A 19,914-nucleotide genomic window follows, 5' to 3' on the forward strand; every position below is an offset into this window, starting at 1 on the left:
CTGATGATAAAATACAGAGGGGGGGGGGTCACACTGACAGATAATCAACTATAGGAGGGGGGGTAACACTGATGATAAAATACAGAGGGGGGGGTCACACTGACTGATGATCAATCAATGCATCTGATGATCAGAGCTTGGCTGACTCAAAATTGTTATACAAGTGGATAAATAATTTTTCGTAGTGTAATATATATATAATATGTAATATATATGTAATATGTAATAAATATGTAATATATATGTGGTATTGACATTATTTTCGGGTCGTTTACAGGCCATATGATTATTTTATGTCTCGATTCATAAAACGGCATACTTTCTATTTCTCATGACTATACACATTAGGCAGAAAACCGTCTTGAAATGTTGTTGCAGCTATGGAGGGTTTTCTTTCTAGCATGTATGGACCTATCTTCTCCAGCCACTAATTTTTGAAGGAATGTTCCACACACACCCAATTATTGGGATCAGGGGTCCCCAGTGAAGGGTCCTGGTAATCCTTCATCATACAAAGGCATTGCAGACATATGTGCTCTTCCAGCCTTGTGAAGACCCTTTTCTGTTCACCTATGACTGTTCCCGGGGTACAAAGCCCCCTCCATAAAGACATGGGGTATCAGTTTAGTGTGGAGGAACTTGAGTATCCTGCACAGAGCCCTGACCTCAACCCTACTAAATACCTTTGGAATAAATTGGAGTGGTGAGCCATGTCTTGTTATCCAACATCAGTACCTGACCTCACCAATAGGGGGCAAATCCTCACCATCAGTACCTGACCTCACCAATAGGGGGCAAATCCTCACCATCAGTACCTGACCTCACCAATAGGGGGCAAATCCCACCATCAGTACCTGACCTCACCAATAGGGGGCAAATCCCACCATCAGTACCTGACCTCACCAATAGGGGCACATCCCCACAGACACCCTCAACAATCTTGAGGAAAACTTTTCAGGAAGAATTAAGGTGGTTACAGGGGGAAACTTCTTAATAAACAAGGGGAGGGGGGCACCTTTATTGGCACACATACATCAAAGAGCTACCAGCTTCATAGACCTAAATCCAGCTTGTGCGTTACCTAAACACATGTATACTGGGGGAGGTGTATATAGAGAGGGGCTGTAACCCACAAAGTAGCAATGAATCAGAGGGGGAGAAATAAAGGTGCCAGGGGAAATGGGTGACTGCGAGAGAGAAAGACGCTGGGAGAAGGAGAGAACAGAGGGAGGGAGCGGAGACAGTGGCAGGGGAGGACTGGGGAACAAACAAAGAAATGGGTAAGGAAAGAGGAGGCCAATACGGGCCAAATAGGAATAAGGAGAGGTCAGAGACAAGGCATAGACAGAAGCTGAAATTGATGCAAACAGGAGATCAATACTTACACTGGATTTGTTCATGAACTACCAAGGCAAAGTGGTCTGTCTCCAGGATACGGGAAAGTTTCCCCAAATTTTCATCAAGGTGAACCTGAAAATGATGCCATGGTTTAATAGAATTGCACCAGACTCAGTATTCAGTACCAATATACAATACACGGAATTAGCAGGACGGAGAGCTTACTATTCTACACGGGGGCTTTTTACAGAAAATTTCCTTTCACTCCCATTTCTTTCCCAAATCACATTCTAATTTTAGGTGAAACTTCCCTAACGAAACAGAAAAACTTATTTTAAAATAATAAAAAAGCTTATACTTAGTATACAGGGCCTGTGCAGGGTCGGGGCACTATTATGGGGTAAGCTGGCCCATGCAGAGGCTCGGATATTAGGATCCTGGAGGGGGACAAGCCGTTTTCTTTTTGTCCCAGTTTCTCACAATGTTTTTGGACAATATATAAAAAGACAAAAACTTTATAGATTTAGAAACTGATGACCACCTGTCAGGCTTCATTGCCGTCTCTATTTGTCCCGGAGACGTTAGGTAAGAAAGGAAATAAGGAGAAATACATTTTATAGTCACAAAAACAGGCAGAGAAGGTGAATCTTCCAATCGGGACAACTCTTTTGGTGGTGGATTAACAAACTGCTGGTATTACAGGTGGAAAAGGACATTTCCTAATACAAAAAATAACTGGGTTTACCTAAAAATTAGCAACATACCTAGACAGGGTTTATGGATGGAGGATTATGGATTGGATTATTGGTCTAGCAGCCGGTCACATGACCAAGGTAGTCGCTGCCCCTGGCTTGTCAAAGCAGCTAGACGGAGTATTAGGAAGGAAGGGAACAAGCAAGGTTGGAGCATCTCTTTAGGCAATTCTGTCGCTCTCTCTTACCTGTGTGAATTGCTTATAGATAACTTTGGTGACTGGATCAGACGGTTTCACCTTTCCAGCTAGCACAGAGGACAACATGTTTCCCAGGGTCACCATCCCAAGGACCAACCTGTGGATATACAGCTATCAGTCGGTGTTTGCCAATATTGTATGGAACAAAGGCAGCAAAATTCAAACACTGCTATGGTATGTGGTGCAGACCAGAACTGTGATCACAAAGTCCAACAATTGTAAAAAGAGTTGTGTGTGGCCTAAGCGAATCCAATGAATTATCAGCCGGTGCCCCCAACAAACCTCCGGTCTGACATAGGCACCGTGATTATTGAAGGAGACCTCCCATAACGTGGGTGTTCAAATATGAGATACAAGGTACAAGTAATGGAAGTCTCACCCCGACTCAGACACAATAGGAACTTGGTCAAAGCCTTTCTCTCGGAGGAGCTGGATGGTCTGACTGCAGCTGACTGTTGGAAGGACGGTCAGTGGGGCGGACAGAGACAGAGATGAGACCTTCAAATTCCACCACCTGCAGCAGAAAAAGAAGATCCATAAGGACAGAAGCAAAAAAACCTTAATTAGCCAAAAAGAACATTTCCTGACATCTTACCAGGGCTTACTCCCCTCTAGATCCTCCACCTTCAGGAATTGCTTCTGGGTCATCCATTTATCACTCAGGAATTTGGTCCTATTCCAAGAAAGACCAAGCAGATGACACAGAATTAGGCACACAATCACATGTAAAATAATCCCCAAAACCTCTGGCCTCCCCTTTGTAACCCATCCAGGCATGGACTCCATAAGAACTCTGAAGTTGTCCTGCAGTATCTGGCACCAAGATGTTACCAGCAGGTCCTTTAAATCGCCACCACCCGCCTGGTTTCTTCCCATAATGCTGCCTTCTCTTCCCAGATAAATGATGCACTTTGACACTTTCGCTCCATTACTCCAGCTCCGATCCTCATGTGCATTGTAGGTGTATTGGGTGGTAGGCAGGAGCGGGCATTGACTGGTATAAAGCCACACTGCTCTTTCTGCTGCAAGGACACAAACCCGATGGACTAGCCCCGCTTAATATGTCTTGGGTGCCCATGACACCATTACCAGTCCTCTAATAAATAGGTTTGGTGGGAACTAACCATTGCAGAGGGGTAACAACCCACAAAAGCTGCCCTGCTGGAGATACTCTGACTTTCCCTCCCATTGTCAGTGTAACCAGATTATCCGGGGTATTAGCCCCTTACAAGGGGATTCATGTTGTGCCTGCTTGGCTATGTATGTTTAGTTTCACCCTTTTAACGTATAGCTCATATCCCCGAGATGACTGAGAAGAATGAAGAAAGGAGGTGAAAATGTAAGAAGCGTACAAGTAATAAAGATCTATCCAGGAAATGGGAGTCTTACATGTAATTGCGCACAGAATCGGGCAGGATAACGACACATCTTTGCCCCTCCTCCAACTCTTGAGCTGCTTTCACCGCTATACTCATAGCGCTGCCAGAACTACCCCCTGCAAAGGCAATTCATTGATTAACTTATCTCCTCATTATTGAACCGTGCAGTAATATCTTACACACATGTACTCACCGCACAACAAACCCTCCTCCCGAATCAGAGCCCGGGCCATCAAGAAAGATTCTTCATCATGTGATTTATACCATTCATCCACCACCTGACAGACACAACCAATCAGAAACAGGAATGGCAGATGGGCTCTACGTACTATACACTAAAGATCTCAACATGGCGCCTGCCTAGGATCTCACCGTTCGGTCCAGTACAGTTGGGATAAAATCATAACCAATCCCTTCCACCTCATAACCCGTCCTGTCTGTCTGATTGAGCTCTTCTGGCTCAGCCAAGATAGAACCTTCCGGATCCACTCCAATCACCTGCAAAAATAAGAAATGTGTGAATGTAAAAGGAAAGAGCAACTGCTAATGGAGAGGTGTCCCCAATATGTCTTGTAATTAGTCATGGCAGTCATTAATAGTTTAATAAACCTTAAAAAACAAAAAATAATAAGACACCATAGCAATATCCCATGAAGATAAGCCCGTCATAGTATAAAGCCATGAGAAGTAGCACAATAGTATGGAATGGATCCATATTACTCAGCTCAGGGTAATGGATCCATATTACTCAGCTCAGGGTCCTGGGGCCACAGCCCATGGAGATGGCAGAAATCTTACCCTCATCCCAATATCTGCTTACCTTGCAGTTTGGACATTTCTCCTTCAGTTTTCTCGCCAGACCTGTAATTGTTCCTCCAGTCCCAGCTCCTACAACCACCATGTCCAACTGTCCTGGTGAGGAAAGAAGACTGTCAGTGCTAGGAATGCTGTGCAGGACATCAATAACTTAACATTTGTCTGTAGGAAGTAGTGCTGGATCTGTAAGTTGTACATTGCAATATTCATTCCTCTAGGTGTTTGTACTGTTTTTACATTACAACCTGGAATTAAAATGGATTTTAGGTGACTTTTATAGACTAGACAATGAAGTCTTCACTGTTGAAGTGAAATGAAAATAATATGTATTTCTCTCTCTCTCTCTCTATCTATCTATCTATCTATCTATCTATCTATCTATATATATATATATATATATATATTATCAATGCTTGTTCCATCCGAATCCCCAGCTCTATTGAGTAATATTAGAAGACAGGTCTGTATATAGGATATAAAATATATTCTGCTTCTATGGAGAATAGTTACTGCTTTGTTTGTTTTCAGACAGCAGCACCTGCACCAGAATCAGCGAGATGACCCTGAGAGCTGAGCACAGAATGGCATTGAAGGCCGATAGGAGACCGTTGTGGTTAGAACCAGATTGAATAAGAATCCAAGATGGAGGACGGTCATTTCTGTGCCAAAAGTGCAATTAATATTATCAAACATGATTTATATAGCACCAACATATTACACAGCGCTGTACATTAAATAGGACAGTGACTCAGGAGGAGAGGACCCTGCCCCGAAGAGCTTACAATCTAGTAGGTGGGGGAATTTCACACACAATAGGAGGGAGATATGTAGTGGTGGGAAGTAGTGATGGTTTTAAAGGACAGAAGAAGTTTTGAGCGCTCTTTTAAGCAGAATGTAGGAGCAAGCCGAATAGGACGAGGAGACCATTCCAGAGAATCGGGGCAGCTCCAGAACGCTCACAGAAATGACAAACAGATATGTCATGGACTGTTAATGCCTAATATCATAATCTAGATAACATACCAAAGCATGGGTCGTATCATTTGTCACTATGGTTGATGGTGTATAGTGATTACCATGGCGGATCGCAGAGTACGAACAAAGGAAGAAAATGTGTCACAAGTATGGTAAATAAATAGGAAATGCAACCAAAAAGATTGTAAAACTACCGTATTTTTCGCCGTATAAGACGCTCCGGAATATAAGACGCACCCAATTTTAAAGGAGGAAAATCTAGAAAAAAAGATTCTGAAAGCACGCTGCAGCCAGAGACACGCAGGATCGGGTATCGGGTGAGTATAATATTTTAATTATTTTTTTTTAACACATTTGTCGTATAGGACGCACTAACTTTCCCCCCCCAGTTTTGGGGAAGAAAAAGTGCGTCTTATATGGCAAAAAATACGGTAATTAAAGATATTATTACCTGTGCCAGAAACTGGGACATAGATATTGTTACTTGGTTAGTGTGCAGAGCTGGGACGCACTCACAGATTGTATTGTGTGGATTTATGGATAACTAAAGGAGTGCAGAAGAAGGCAGCCGGATGATACTTACACCTGTATTCATAGAGAATGATGATAGAAGAATGAAAAGTTCTCATAACTAGCCAGGGACTTCAGAATCTGCCCCCGGGTGTTTTTGTTAAGTGCATGAATGTTACCGCACTTTTTTTTTTCACAGCATTTTCACTAAGCTGTATTGACTATTGTGGATGTTTGTATGATTTCATTTTAGCTTTGTAAAATTGAAAATTTAATAAAATTTATTGAAAACAAAATCTGCCCCCAAAAAGTCCTTGTCAAGTCCAGAGTGTCTGAAATTTCAGCAACACCTTCCCCTCCTAATCCTTATGTAGCGGTTACATATACAGACTGAACACGGCATATACTTTGTGATTATTAGGTCACTACTTTAGTATGTAAAAATGTCATTAATAGGAAAAGACAAAACATTATTTGGCTAATGATTGTCAGCTCCCAAAGAAATAAAGAAGAGTAGTAGCGAGTATGCAGCAGCTTCATCCCAGCGGCCCCTTCCTACCGGAAACACGGAATCTGCGGGATGATGAGGGAAATCATTTCTAGTTGCTGCTATAATGTCATTTGGTTATTAAACATAAAATATATCGAATAGATAAAGACACCGTAAGGAGAAGAGAGGAACTTTGTCCCAAAAGCTAGATGTGTACAATATTGAGCGAAGAGGTCAGAGTCAGAGGAAATCGCAATGGATTGCTGGACATGGAAGGGATGAGGATGTGTGGCCACTATCAGGAGATTTACCACCATTACCCAGCCAACTACCTACCACAGAGAGAAGGAGACTTACAAGAGGAGGTGACCACAATTTCCTGGAACTAATGGAGGAAGAAATGCAGCAAATATCCCCAATCCAAGGCACACCCCTCACAAGTCGGGATAAAATCATATTCATGGATCAAGGCTCTACAAAGATGGCACCCCAAGCACGGCATATGCTGTGACAACAATGGAGAGTGTGCATGAGACACAATCACTTCTTTCTTCAATGTCCGCTCAAGCAGCCGAATTGGTGGCCGTCACAAGAGCAGGGAAGTGTCAGAAGACAGAGAACAGAGAACATTCATACAGATAGCCGGCATGTATTAGGGGTTGTACATGATTATGGACCCATATAGAAGAACAGGGGATTCAATACAGCTGCTGGGAAGCCAATCCAAAATTAGGAACAAGTTTAAGACTTATTGATGCGGCCACCAAAGCACTGGAAGACGCTGTACTGAAGGATAAAGCTCGCTCTAGAGGTGTATCCTAGGAAGCAAAAGGAAAAGCCTTACAGATCTCACAGCCAGGAAAACAGCAGAACGATCGGGAACTACTATGATCCAAATAGTACAGAAGAGTACAGATTATGAGAAGGAGGAAGAAGAAATGAAGGAACCAAGGTCACAGAAGAAACCAATGGTCTGTTATCAATGCATGATGACCCAAAATGCTTACCATGATGTTACAACCAGCCCATGGACATGTTAAACCTAAGACATTGGCCCAAATGATCAACGCTATCTGGTCCATGAGCGACGCAATAATGTCAGGACTGTGCAGAGGTGCTTGATCCGTACCAAAAAAACATCCACACAACCCAACAAAAGTACCCAGCATACATTTTCACAGCTTTTGTATCTTTTTCAGTGCCTGCAGATCTATATTACATTTAGGAGCGGTAGATGTGTATGTAGTTTGTGTAAATATGTTTCTAAATAAAAAGGCTTCGGCCAGGAGGTAGTAAAACTGCCAAAGCATCAGGAAAAAGGTTTGAAAAAAATTGTTGTGTAGGTATAAAGTTTTAAAAATCTTATAGTTAGGTAGAGAGACTGATTTCATGGGTCAGATGATGTACAAAATATATCAGATTAAACAAGTACCGTATTTTTTGCCAGAATCTTTTTTTCTAGATTTTCCTCCTTTAAAATTGGGTGCGTTTTATATTCCGGAGCGTCTTATACGGCGAAAAATACGGTACGTACCTCGTATCACTCTGAGTTCAGTAAAAGTAGAAAGATTCAATGGTGTGATTATAAAAGTATCACAAATTATACAAAGATGGGTTATAAGTTTCATACAAGAAGCTCAGTATAATAATGATTTGTCGGGATATGTGTAATCTTTATCTCAGAACATATGTGCAGAATCCTGGAATATGCAGCCTGAAGTCACGAGATTGGGTTCTGATGAACAACTTTACAAAATGCAGCTTGGAATCCCAATGTCAGATCTATCTGTGCTCCTGATTCCTATAACAACCGTTATATTACAAGTAAAAGAGACTTGGCTACACACAGAAGTTCAATCACCAACAGAAGATGAGTAAACTCTGAATTCTTGTTCATGTTACAACTGTTACATGATAATTTATTGCCTACAGGCCAAGCATTTGTTTTTTTATTTGCACCAGAAAGCAGCCTTAAGAGTTCATTTAATTTATTGTATGGGGATTATATAATAATATGTTGTTCAGTGCCTTGGCCTATCCTGCTTTGATATTGTATTATGTTTGCAGATTTGATGTTGTCACACTTACCTCTTCTTCGAGTTCAGGCAGTACTAACCCTGGACATGCCTGCTCTCCCAAATTTTTTCAGTTTCGCCCATCCCTCCAGCCAATCAGAAAATTGCCTCTTACTCATCCCTGGCAATTTACCTAGCTCAGACACAACACTCCGCGTTTGTGCATTGGGTTTCCACTAGTCCCCTAGCTCTGCTGAGCAGTTCCTCTAGATCTGTTGCCTGATTCAGTATTTGTTACTGGTTACTGCTTAGACTCAGCACCTTGGCCCTTCACAGGGCTCACACCACTTCTCTGCAAGCCATAGCGCCCCCTAGTGACCCTGCCTCCCCAAGCGTGATAAATATCTATATGCAGAGACCCATAATGCTTTATATGTGGAAATAATGGTCTGGAAATGTTTTTGCTTGGATAGGAAGTTTTCTACAAAAAGGAGCTAATTTTTTATATATTATTCCTTCTAGTAATGTAAATGCTTTATAAATGTGTTTTATTGCCAGATGTATTACAGTTAGTGAAATGTATGCAGACCCCATTTTCTCAGAGTCCCCCTTCAAGACATTCAATATGTATCAAGAGCCAGAAAGGGAAAGATATGATGACATAGATGTTGTGAATGAGAGTACTCCTTGGATCCTATAAGGGATTCACATCCTGGAAAAGAGGGGCTCTCCACCCAGGAGGTGAATGTAGCACTGTGAATCTATTGCATCATCGATAGGAGGGAGTGTGATAAGAGTGTGACCCTAAAATAGGATCAAGAGGAGGGAATGAGCGAAAAATATAGGAGGTCTGTATATAGCATATAAAATATATTCTGCGTCTATGAAGAATAGTTACTGCTTTGTTTGATTGTTTTCAGAGAGCAGCACCTTCACCAGAAATAATCAGCGAGATGACCCCGAGAGCTGAGCACAGGATGGCCATGAAGGCTGATAGGAGTCCCTTGTGGTTAGAATCAGTTTGTACAAGAATCCAAGATGGCGGACGGACATTTCTTTGCCAAAAGTGCTAGACACGTGGTTTCTCCACCCCATTACCTGTTTGTGAACTTTTATGCTTATATGGACTTCCAAGTATACATTATTGGATAATCTGCTCAATGACAATTAACCTCCTGGGCAGTTTATTTCTGTCTGGATTTATATGTCTAAAAGCAGGACAATGTTTTTCATGAAAATGTATTTTACAGTATAATATAATAGTAGGAGTATAATAAATCATGTCAAAGTTTGGTATTTAATAAATTTAGAAAAAATAAATTGAATAATACATTTTGACATGGTTTTATGTTTCAAACTTTATTATACTATTACTATTATACTGTAAAGTAAACTTTCATGAAAGACAATGTAATGCTTTAGACCTATAAATCCAGTGTATTGCAGTGAATACCGTTATTTTACATTGAATGCAATACTAAATAATTTGAAATTCCCTCCGTGCCCCTAGCAGCGGCTGTACACCCCGACATCACCAGGAACTCCCAGGGAACAGATCGAGGAAGACAATGCGGCCAGTCACACTCGGGCTTACCGCGGGGGGGGGGGGGGGGTTAAATAACAGCTTAAGCCCCCCCATACAGGAGTGATTGTGTATGAAGATTGATGGATTCCAGGCTTTATTTTGACTCTTTCTGCTAAGCATTTGATTTTCTCCACCGTCTTCAGCTCTGATGGCCCGTTTGGAGACCCCCTATAAGAACCAGACAAGATACAATAGTGTGATAGATTGGGGTCCATCAAAATGTCAGATGATCAGATGATGCCTGGATACATACAGGATACAGAACTGTATTGAAAGACCCCTGACTATGCACCACAGAGCCGGGGGAGTCTCCAAACAGGTCAGAGACAAAGTTATAATCAGGGTCAGGTATAGATATATTTATATATATATATATATATATATATATATATATATATATATATATATATATATATATATATATATATATATATAGCCCAATAATCCTAAGCAGGCCAAAGAACATCATAAACTCATAACAAAATAAAAAGTTTGTGCCACCCATAGGACACCCCACAAAGCAGCTTTACGAGTGGCCAGATATAAACCAGTGGTATAAGATTAGGGCGGACAACAAGTGCCCCACATATTGGAGAAGGTCAGTGCAGACTGAAAACTGCTTTTTGGTTATCATTAGAAACACCATAGGTGGCAAAAACCCAAAACTTCCCCATCACCCAAGTGCCATTGCCAATGTGAAGCATGGTGGGACAGAAATCTGAAGGAAAGATGGACAAAGAACAATTCTGGAGGAAAACCTGTTTTCAATGTGCCAGAGATATAAGACTGGGATGAAGATTGGATTGCAGCAAGACAATGACCTTACATGAAGCTACAATACAGAAACATTTCAATGTTTTAGAATGGCCAAGCCTAGACCTCCATTCAACATGATTTGAAGAATACTGAAAACCAACACACCCCTCTAACTCGGAGCTTTATTTGAAGGACAAGGAACATTCCCAGTGACTATTAGACAAAGAGACTTCCAGCTGTAACTGCAGCAAAAGGGACTCACAAATGATTACCTCCGAGGAGGTGAATACGCGCGCACACATTTATGACTTGTTTTTTGTTCGTGTCACAATAAAAATGTTTTGTGGTAGGCATGTTGTGTAAATAAATGGTTCTAGGTTGTAATGTGACAAGGCAATGTATATAATGTCACAGTGTGCATCAGAAAGGAGGAAGCATTGCAGGATCAGTAAGCTTTGCATACAATTGTGCCGATAAGGATTCATCCCCTGGCAGAGTCTGGAGGATATGAAGCAATCGCTCATGTATCGTGCAGTCATGAAAAATCCTTTCCAATAACAATAATTGCACATGTGTATGCAGCTTTAGAAAGAAATGCGAGTTATCAGATAAAACACATTTCATTTACTTTTCATTTCATTGCTTCACTGAACTGCACAACCATTAAACAAAACCCAGCAGACAGAACAATAAGATGTTCCTAATACTGCCCATGTCCCCCTTTAGCATTAGGAATGGCATGCAATTTTCTGTAATGCCTGTGGATGGGGCCCTTGATTCTCTGCCTCCAGGTCATGTAAATGAATGGGTTATCTGGCTGTGTGGCTCATTGACACAAGAGGTAAAGAGACGGTAATGGCTATTCCGGCATCTTTATGTTTTTCTGCTGTAGCCACTGAAGGGTTATCTTTGTGTTTAGGATCACCGTCATGTTAGAAGATCCTGGTACATTCTATGCACCGTTTTAGGACTGATAATTGCAGTATATCCTCTAATATTTATCATTCGGCATTTTTTCATTCCCAGCTGTAGCTTACAAACCCCAAGAAAGCCAGAGATCCACCTCTCCCATGCTTCACAGTGGGGTCATACGCCTCGCTACATTTATGGTTTTGGCCTCATAACTCCAAAGGATTTTGTTCCAGCAGTTTTGAGGCTTTTCTATATGTTGCATATTGTAAGGAAGTTGGTAATGACACAACAAAGGCTTTTTTCTTGATCATGAAGTCTATTTTTGTTCAACCCCCTCCTTTTTATGCATCTTAAACACCAACCCCACTTGTTGGCAAAGCAGCTTGTGTTTTGTATTCTTTTGTTTTTGCATCTGGACATAATTTTCTAGTAGTTGTGTCCGAAATCTTAGAATACAGAATTACCAGGCATTATCAAAACTCTGCATACTTATATTCTATTCCTGATTTGTACAGCTTAATAACTTTTTCTCGTTACCATTCTTCTATTAGATCCATTGGGCTCTGTTATATCAGGCTAAAAGGGGGGGGAGATCTAATTATAATTATGATGTGTTATTAAGGGAAAGTTTTCTGTGGTATTGGTCAAATAGACAATAACTTACACAATCTGCCAGGGGATGGAAAATTGTCAGCACAACTTTGAGGTGAGATTGCAGGAGGAAACAGTTCTACATCAGTAAGTTTAATATAAGATAGTTAAATAGTTACATAGTAGGTTAGGTTGAAAAAGACAAAAGTCCATCAAGTCCACCCACTAAGGAAATAAACATATCCCAGATATAAAACCCTATAAGACATCGCTGATCCAGAAGAAGGCAAAACCCGGTAATCCAGTGATTTCAGTGTTGCAATGCACTTCTCCAGCTCTCCAATGCTAGATACCAGAAAGGCGACTTGTTCACATCTGTCACAGCAGTATTCACCTAGGTATTCACCTAGAAGCTGTTACTCCCATTTGTACATACATGAGGCAGACTGTGCACTGAACCAAACCTTCCACCTTGCTACCACTCATCTTCCCGGTTATAATGTTTGTTTACAAGGAGTTATAAAAGTTTACTTACAGTTTGTGGGTACTATAAGGATTCAACTTATCTCCCATGTTTTCTAACACCACTTGATTAATAAGCAAGCTCAAAATGAGTGCCCCAGGAATTTAAATCACCAGTGAAGCTTTGACAAATCCCGCTTAGATGTCAGCAAGGAAAAAAAAAAACTGTTAAAACAAAACTGACCGTCAAGCAAACACAACTCCCAAATGCACAATATCAGATTCCTGTTTTTTCTAACTCCACTTGATTAAAAAGCCAATTGTTTCACAAGCCAAGCAGTGACAGATGACAATAAGCTAACCCTGAATTAATCTATTACAATCAAGGCCCAATGTGAAACCTTGTCCAGAAAAGTTGCACAATCCCGTGTCCATCATATGTTCTATTTATAACAAAAAAGCCAACAAAATCCGTCATAAAATCTATATATCACATGTTCTAGGTGTTCCCATCTGCTGCTGCTAGTGTATATATTTAGCTCCTGTTATGTACTTTGGGGTTAATCATTGGCAAAGGAGGACGGCTTCTAAGCACAAATATTCGATGGCACATCTACAGGAGGTTCCGTCACAGTAGGGGAGCACACGCAGCAAAAACTCGGACACATACACAGTGATAAGATAGAACTGGACATCTCCGTCTAGACCTAGAGATTGCATTGTGGTGCAGCTTTGCTTTATATACATCTGTCATCTAATTTACAGTACAGACAGCAGCACAGGAATGAACACCTTAAATATAGGAATATTTGTAACAAAGCTGCATATTTACAGGCCCAATGCTTATCTTTTACCGTGATTACATGCTAAACTGATCAATCGGTGGAGGGCCGTGAGCTGTATTTAGGAGGCCTATTAGACTTAATATTATTAATTATAATATTGGACCTATAATATTATTATTATGAGCAGGAGGAAACCTTCCTAGACATAATGTTTCTGCCGTCTCTAACCCCAATCAAAGGCTTGGCAAACAGGAAAGGGTATGGCAGCCAACGTGATAGGAGTGCAAGCAGGACGCAGTCCTGGTTCTTATACAGTCCTGGCCTGACTTATTACACCCATCTGTTGGTTTGATCCAGTTAATACTACAGAAACATGTAAACTCCAGACTACCAACCGTCACACTGTGCCAGGATCTCTTCAGCTGTGCTGTCATAGTGAGCAAGAGGATTGCTGGCATTTCGGTACTGTTGGAAACAAAAAAATAAAAAAAAATAAAAAATAATAATAATATACAGTATTGAGCTACACCCACCAGAATATCATTATCTCCACTTTCCTCAGCCTATTGCCATCTATATTGCGCCTACTATTGGATCACCACCACAACCCAACATCTATGCTGTCCCAAGTATTGGATCTCTACCATTGCCACGACCAGCCTGCCCCCAATATTGGATCTATACCCTCTCTGACACCATGCTGCACCCATATTATCCCCAATATTAGATCTGTATCTTTACTGCAACAATCTTGCAGCCATGCTGGCCAATATTGTATGTCTTCCCTAACCACTGGTAGGCATCCCGTGTCCATTCTGTCCACCTTCTCTGGCACCCATGTCTCCACTATTAAATTTCTACCCTTACAACCACCACTCTGAACCCATGCTGACCCCTGTATTTAAGCTATACTCCCCCCACCACTATCCTGTGCCCATTCTGATCCAAAGTTTGGAAAAATACCCTGGCCAGCACCATCCTGTGCCTATACTGTCCTCAACAATGGATCTATATCTTCTATGCCGCCATCCTGTGGACATACTGTCCCCAATACTAAATCATTACATTCACTACCACCTTATTCTTTTCATATTATTCTCAGTTTTGATTTTATTCCTCTACCAGGTAATCAATACCATCACATACAATGCCCAATACAATCTCCAATATCCAAGCTAAAGCCTCGCCAGATGGCCTACAGCACCATTTTTATTGCCCTATACCATCCCTAATACCAGATGCCACCTTTCCATCCCTACAATTTTATTACAAGAGAAATACCTCTGGCCAGGTGTCTAGTGGCATTTTGCTTATACTGCAGCGATAGACCTATCGTGCTCATTACTGACATCTTTCCAAGAGCCATACTGTGCCCAACAATTTACCTGTATTTTTCACCATATGTCAGTCATCTGCCAATTTCCCATACTGTTACCTATACCAGAGCTATTTATGCATCACCTTCCCATCACTGTCTGCTGAATCAGAGCTATATATGCTTTAGGAGCCAACTATTGCCACATTCCCCATTAATGTCCATTAAAAATATAAAACCAGAGTTATATCCCTGCTGTGTGCCCATTACTTCCTACACCACATCCTAAGCTTATACCAAAACTATAACTTTCCCTTTTCCTGCGGCCACTGACTACTATCAAACTTTGCTTTATTCCTCAGTACCTGATCCAGGATGTGAGAGTTCGGGATCTCATTCTTTAGTCTCCAAGCCACTCCCACATGGGATTCGGGGGAATCAAAGCGAGCGTTGGTAGGAGTTCTGACAATTTCTGCCCCAAGTGCACGAAGAACATCAACCTGCAGGAAAGAGAAAGATTCACTGGTACAATATAGGGAGCCTCTGACAAATCTAAGAACCTCCCTTATTTGTGAAGTGTAAGGAATCTAATGAGATTCATCTCTATACTGAACACATTCATTCTCTGCATTATATTGCTGTACAGGTTCTAACATTTATCACTAAAACTGGGGACTATCCGTGGCCTCTTCATCAACAGTGCACATCAGGGTCAGAATGTTACATGGGTCCTGTGCAAATTGTCAGAAATTCTCTATAACGAAGACTTCCATACCCTTCCCTCAATAGCCTTATATATAAGCCCTGTAAACTTTTATTCAGTATTGGCCCCTGAAGCTTAAACAAATCTATGGAAGGACAAGCCATGAGTTGAAGTGCTTTATAGGAATTATTATAGGTAATCTATAATAATATTTCCATCACTCCCTGAACACATCAGTCTGCTTTTCTGACCCCTCTGTGGCTGGAGTTTTCACATTTAAACATTTGGCCCACACTTAGCCCTTTTCATGTAATTATATTATATATTATTCATGCCCTATACACCTAACTGGCCACATTATTATTAGCCAGTATTTATATAGCGCCAACATTTTATGCAGCCCTGCACAAACGGTCCCTCAAAGGGGCTTATTATATCATCTGAGCTATATGATGGCTTGAGATATTCCTACAGTTGTGACCTAGACAGATTCCTATTGCCTTGCACTATGCCATAAGCTGTTCTATGATATAGAATGATATATGAATATATATATATATATATAGATATATATACATATTCTTCCCCAGTATTCTGAAATCTCCTTCTAAAACATTGAACCAGAGATAATGGATTAGTGTATAGAACAATACAATGTCTCGCTGTGTACAGGATGGGCTGTGAGATGAAAGCGGCACTCACCTTCTCCATACTCATCTTCTCTGGCATGACTATAATGCAGCGATAGCCTTTAACTGCTGCTGCCAAGGCCAGACCAATACCTGGAGAAGACACAAGAATTCACATATTTACACTGTATCTGAAACATTTCTGGAGGTGACAGAATCCTCTAATTGCCAACCTTGCCTGTGCCAGCCTGCAGTGTGTATCTGTATATGAGTGCAAAGACTTTACATCATTGTTAACACACAAGGGGCTGTAGTGCCACCCAAATCCTCCAGCTGCATCTTGCATCACAAAGAAAACAAAATCCAGAGGTTGTGTACCAGGCAGCAATGTGGGGCTGCCATTATGGACACATTTGTTTTAAGGGTGCAGGTTTTGCAGCTAGGTAAAGAATGGGAGCATCACAAACACATATTTGTCACTATTGTAGCAAGGACCAGGATGAGCTAGCTCCCAGGTGTCATGTGTACTGCAGCACAAGTGTAATACTGCCAGTCTATGGCGCGGGCCCCCGGGTCCCTGCTCAGAGAGACAAATGAAACACGTAGTGTGCTTGGCACTGCAGTAAAGCAGATAGCGGGTAATGGGCAGAGACGTGGAAGAAAAATCTTTTGAAGTGGATTGTAAGCGGATTAAGAAAGACAAACAGAAATTCTCTGACAGGGAAAAGTATCGACGACCAGCCAGAGAAATGTATAGACCGCCTCTTGCCGTGCAGAGCACAAATGTGGCTGACTGGTAATTTAACCCCAGGCTCAGCAGAGATCACTGAACCGGTCTGACCAGTCTACGTACAAGGAGGATTTAGAGCCCAGCAGCAGATGGAAACATAAATAAGACAGTTTAGCAATATCTTCCGTATTCCCCACAGTGCAGGGTAAAGAATAAGGGACAAGCACCCAGAGCGTGACCTCCTCACCTGTATTTCCAGAGGTGGGCTCTATAATAGTGTCTCCTGGTTTCAAGGTTCCATCTCTCTCTGCATCTTCCACCATGCGCAAACTGATGCGATCCTTCACACTGCCACCAGCATTAAAGAACTCACATTTGGCCACTGTATAAAGCAGAAAGTTACTGCTCAGTGCAGTTATATTATGACATTCCGTGTAGGATAATACAATTCCTGATATCAGCCACGCACTGATGTCAGGGAGCAGAAAATAGCAAGAAGGCAGCAGACAAAAACTGTACTACATGCAGAAATAATGGCCAAGTGGCCTAACAAACACAGTACAATACAATCAGGCAGGCAGGAATCCCAGCATGCTACACACACAGATAGACAGGCAGGCAGGAATCCCAGCATGCTACATACACAGAAGGGCAGGCAGGCAGGAATCCCAGCATGTTACACACACAGATAGACAGGCAGGCAGGAATCCCAGCATGGAATCCCAGCATGTTACACTCACAGAAGGGCAGGCAGGCAGGAATCCCAGCATGCTACACACACACAGATAGACAGGCAGGCAGGAATCCCAGCATGTTACACTCACAGAAGGGCAGGCAGGCAGGAATCCCGGCATGTTACACACACAGAAGGGCAGGCAGGCAGGAATCCCGGCATGTTACACACACAGAAGGGCAGGCAGGAATCCCGGCATGCTACACACACAGAAGGGCAGGCAGGCTGGAATCCCAGCATGTTACACACACAGAAGGGCAGGCAGGCAGGCATGAATCCCAGCATGTTACACACACAGAAGGGCAGGCAGGCAGGCATGAATCCCAGCATGTTACACTCACAGAAGGGCAGGCAGGCAGGAATCCCAGCATGCTACACACACACAGATAGACAGGAGGCAGGCAGGAATCCCAGCATGCTACACACACAGAAGGGCAGGCAGGAATCCCAGCATGTTACACTCACAGAAGGGCAGGCAGGCAGGAATCCCAGCATGTTACACACACAGAAGGGCAGGCAGGAATCCCAGCATGCTACACACACAGAAGGGCAGGGGACAGAAAGCTCAGGGGCCTGTACACAGAAAGAGAATGCCCCAAGGAAGGAAGCCATGCTTTCTCTTAATAGATACTCACACAGCTCACACTTCAGTCCATAACGCTTCCCAACCTTATTAATGCGGACAAGCGGGGTGTGTCCAATCTTCTGCAGAATGGTGGGCAGGATGGATGAAGGGGAATTGCTAAAACCACAAGAGCCCAATCAGAACACCTATGCCCATCAAGGCACTATAAGAGGACAAAACAAGGCATGCAACCATAGAAGCACAGCAACTGGCACACGGTGTGAGGGGCCCATACAGTGGTTGTCACACACAGTGCGTGGGGGGGCCCCATATAGCACAAGTGGTTAGCACACACAGTGCGAGGGGCCCCATACAACATGAGTGGTTAGCACACACAATGCGAGGGGCCCCATACAACGAGGGGCCCCATACAACATGAGTGGTTAGCACACACAATGCGAGGGGCCCCATACAACATGAGTGGTTAGCACACACAGTGCGAGGGGCCCCATATAGCACAAGTGGTTGGCACACAGAAATGTTGATTGTTAGATGGCACAATATTTCAGGTGAGTGTGTGGAGGGTGTATGGTGCCATTGTGCCCCTATACCAGGTTAGTAGTCACACGGGGTCACCCCAATACTTACAGGGGGAAGTGGTTATGGGGCGACTCGCTCTGGGCCATTCCCAGCTGCCAGGTGCACTTGCTCGGTAGATCCGGGCGAATCCATTTCCTTTCTGCTCCCAGCTCGGCTCCGCCATTGGTTACGTGCTTCTCCGCTAAATGGGGGCAGGAAGCCATTTCCGCACTGGGGGGTACCGATGGCATGATGTCCTGTGAGGAGAACCAATACTGAAATACCGGCAGGAACCCGAAATCTCAAGGTGTCACCATTTCTAATAGTAAACCCCCCCGGTGTCCGATCACCCCCCTCCCGGTGTCCGGTCACCCCACCGCTCTCCATCACACCCCCTCCCGGTGTCCCTTACCTTCGCAGACCACAGTTGATAAGAATAGCGCAGCGTCTACCTGTGTGCGCAGTGTGATCGTCAGAAGGAATCGATCTCGGTGCTCTATGATTGGCCAAAAAAATAGGGATGACCTGCTGAACATCTTCTATTGGTCAATGTGTAGGCGGTGGTCCACAGGGCTGTAAATGATTGGACAAAAAGCTAACTAAGGCGTGTTCAGTAGAAGCCAAACATCCAATGCACACACTGCTCAGAGGCCAGCCTTGCATAGTGATGTAATAAAGTGGGGGGGAGGGGACAAAATAATCTCATCGGCATCAAAGCACCAACACTGGGGGGAATGATGCAATCTAAAGCACGAACCGTGACCCCGCCCCTTCATTGCAGAGGGGACATTCCACGGCCCCGCCCATTTTATCCCGAGAAACACGTGAATATGATATATGAGCGAATAAATCCCGACCACCCCCACGGTGCAGCGCAATAAAACATCGGCCAATGCCATATGAGGAAAAGGAGCCGGGATTGGCTTTAGAATAATAGCGGCCATAGGACCGGGGACCCCCTAAGGTGTAATATGCGGAATTACCCCCGAGCCCTAAATTACCCCCAATTACCCCCGAGCCCTAAATTACCCCCAATTACCCCGAGCCCTAAATTACCCCCCCAATAGATTGTAAGCCTTTCTGTATTCTTGATT

The 19,914-nt window shown here is 42.8% G+C and overlaps 1 protein-coding gene across 3 annotated transcripts in view; it reads right to left on the reverse strand.

Annotated features, from left to right (window-relative positions):
- Window positions 1-19,383, reverse strand: part of CBS (cystathionine beta-synthase) — a 21,722-nt gene extending 2,339 nt beyond the window's left edge. For 2 of the 3 annotated variants that reach the window (XM_072398512.1, XM_072398511.1), the window contains exons 1-15: window positions 19,273-19,371; window positions 18,890-19,077; window positions 18,312-18,418; window positions 17,191-17,325; window positions 16,287-16,366; window positions 15,247-15,381; window positions 13,962-14,031; window positions 4,490-4,581; window positions 4,042-4,167; window positions 3,863-3,947; window positions 3,680-3,785; window positions 2,886-2,963; window positions 2,670-2,804; window positions 2,279-2,387; window positions 1,386-1,470 (exon numbers count right to left, since the gene is read on the reverse strand). In XM_072398512.1, coding sequence (XP_072254613.1) covers window positions 1,386-1,470; window positions 2,279-2,387; window positions 2,670-2,804; window positions 2,886-2,963; window positions 3,680-3,785; window positions 3,863-3,947; window positions 4,042-4,167; window positions 4,490-4,581; window positions 13,962-14,031; window positions 15,247-15,381; window positions 16,287-16,366; window positions 17,191-17,325; window positions 18,312-18,418; window positions 18,890-19,077; window positions 19,273-19,356 — 1,615 coding nt within the window. In that variant the 5' untranslated portion in view covers window positions 19,357-19,371. Of the gene's footprint in view, window positions 1-1,385; window positions 1,471-2,278; window positions 2,388-2,669; window positions 2,805-2,885; window positions 2,964-3,679; window positions 3,786-3,862; window positions 3,948-4,041; window positions 4,168-4,489; window positions 4,582-13,961; window positions 14,032-15,246; window positions 15,382-16,286; window positions 16,367-17,190; window positions 17,326-18,311; window positions 18,419-18,889; window positions 19,078-19,232 lie in introns of all 3 variants that reach the window. The other variant, XM_072398513.1, reaches the window with a different exon arrangement.
- Between the last annotated feature and the right edge of the window lie 531 nt (window positions 19,384-19,914).

This window comes from Pyxicephalus adspersus, chromosome 1 (assembly GCF_032062135.1).
Source record: "Pyxicephalus adspersus chromosome 1, UCB_Pads_2.0, whole genome shotgun sequence".
Taxonomy (NCBI): domain Eukaryota; kingdom Metazoa; phylum Chordata; class Amphibia; order Anura; family Pyxicephalidae; genus Pyxicephalus; species Pyxicephalus adspersus.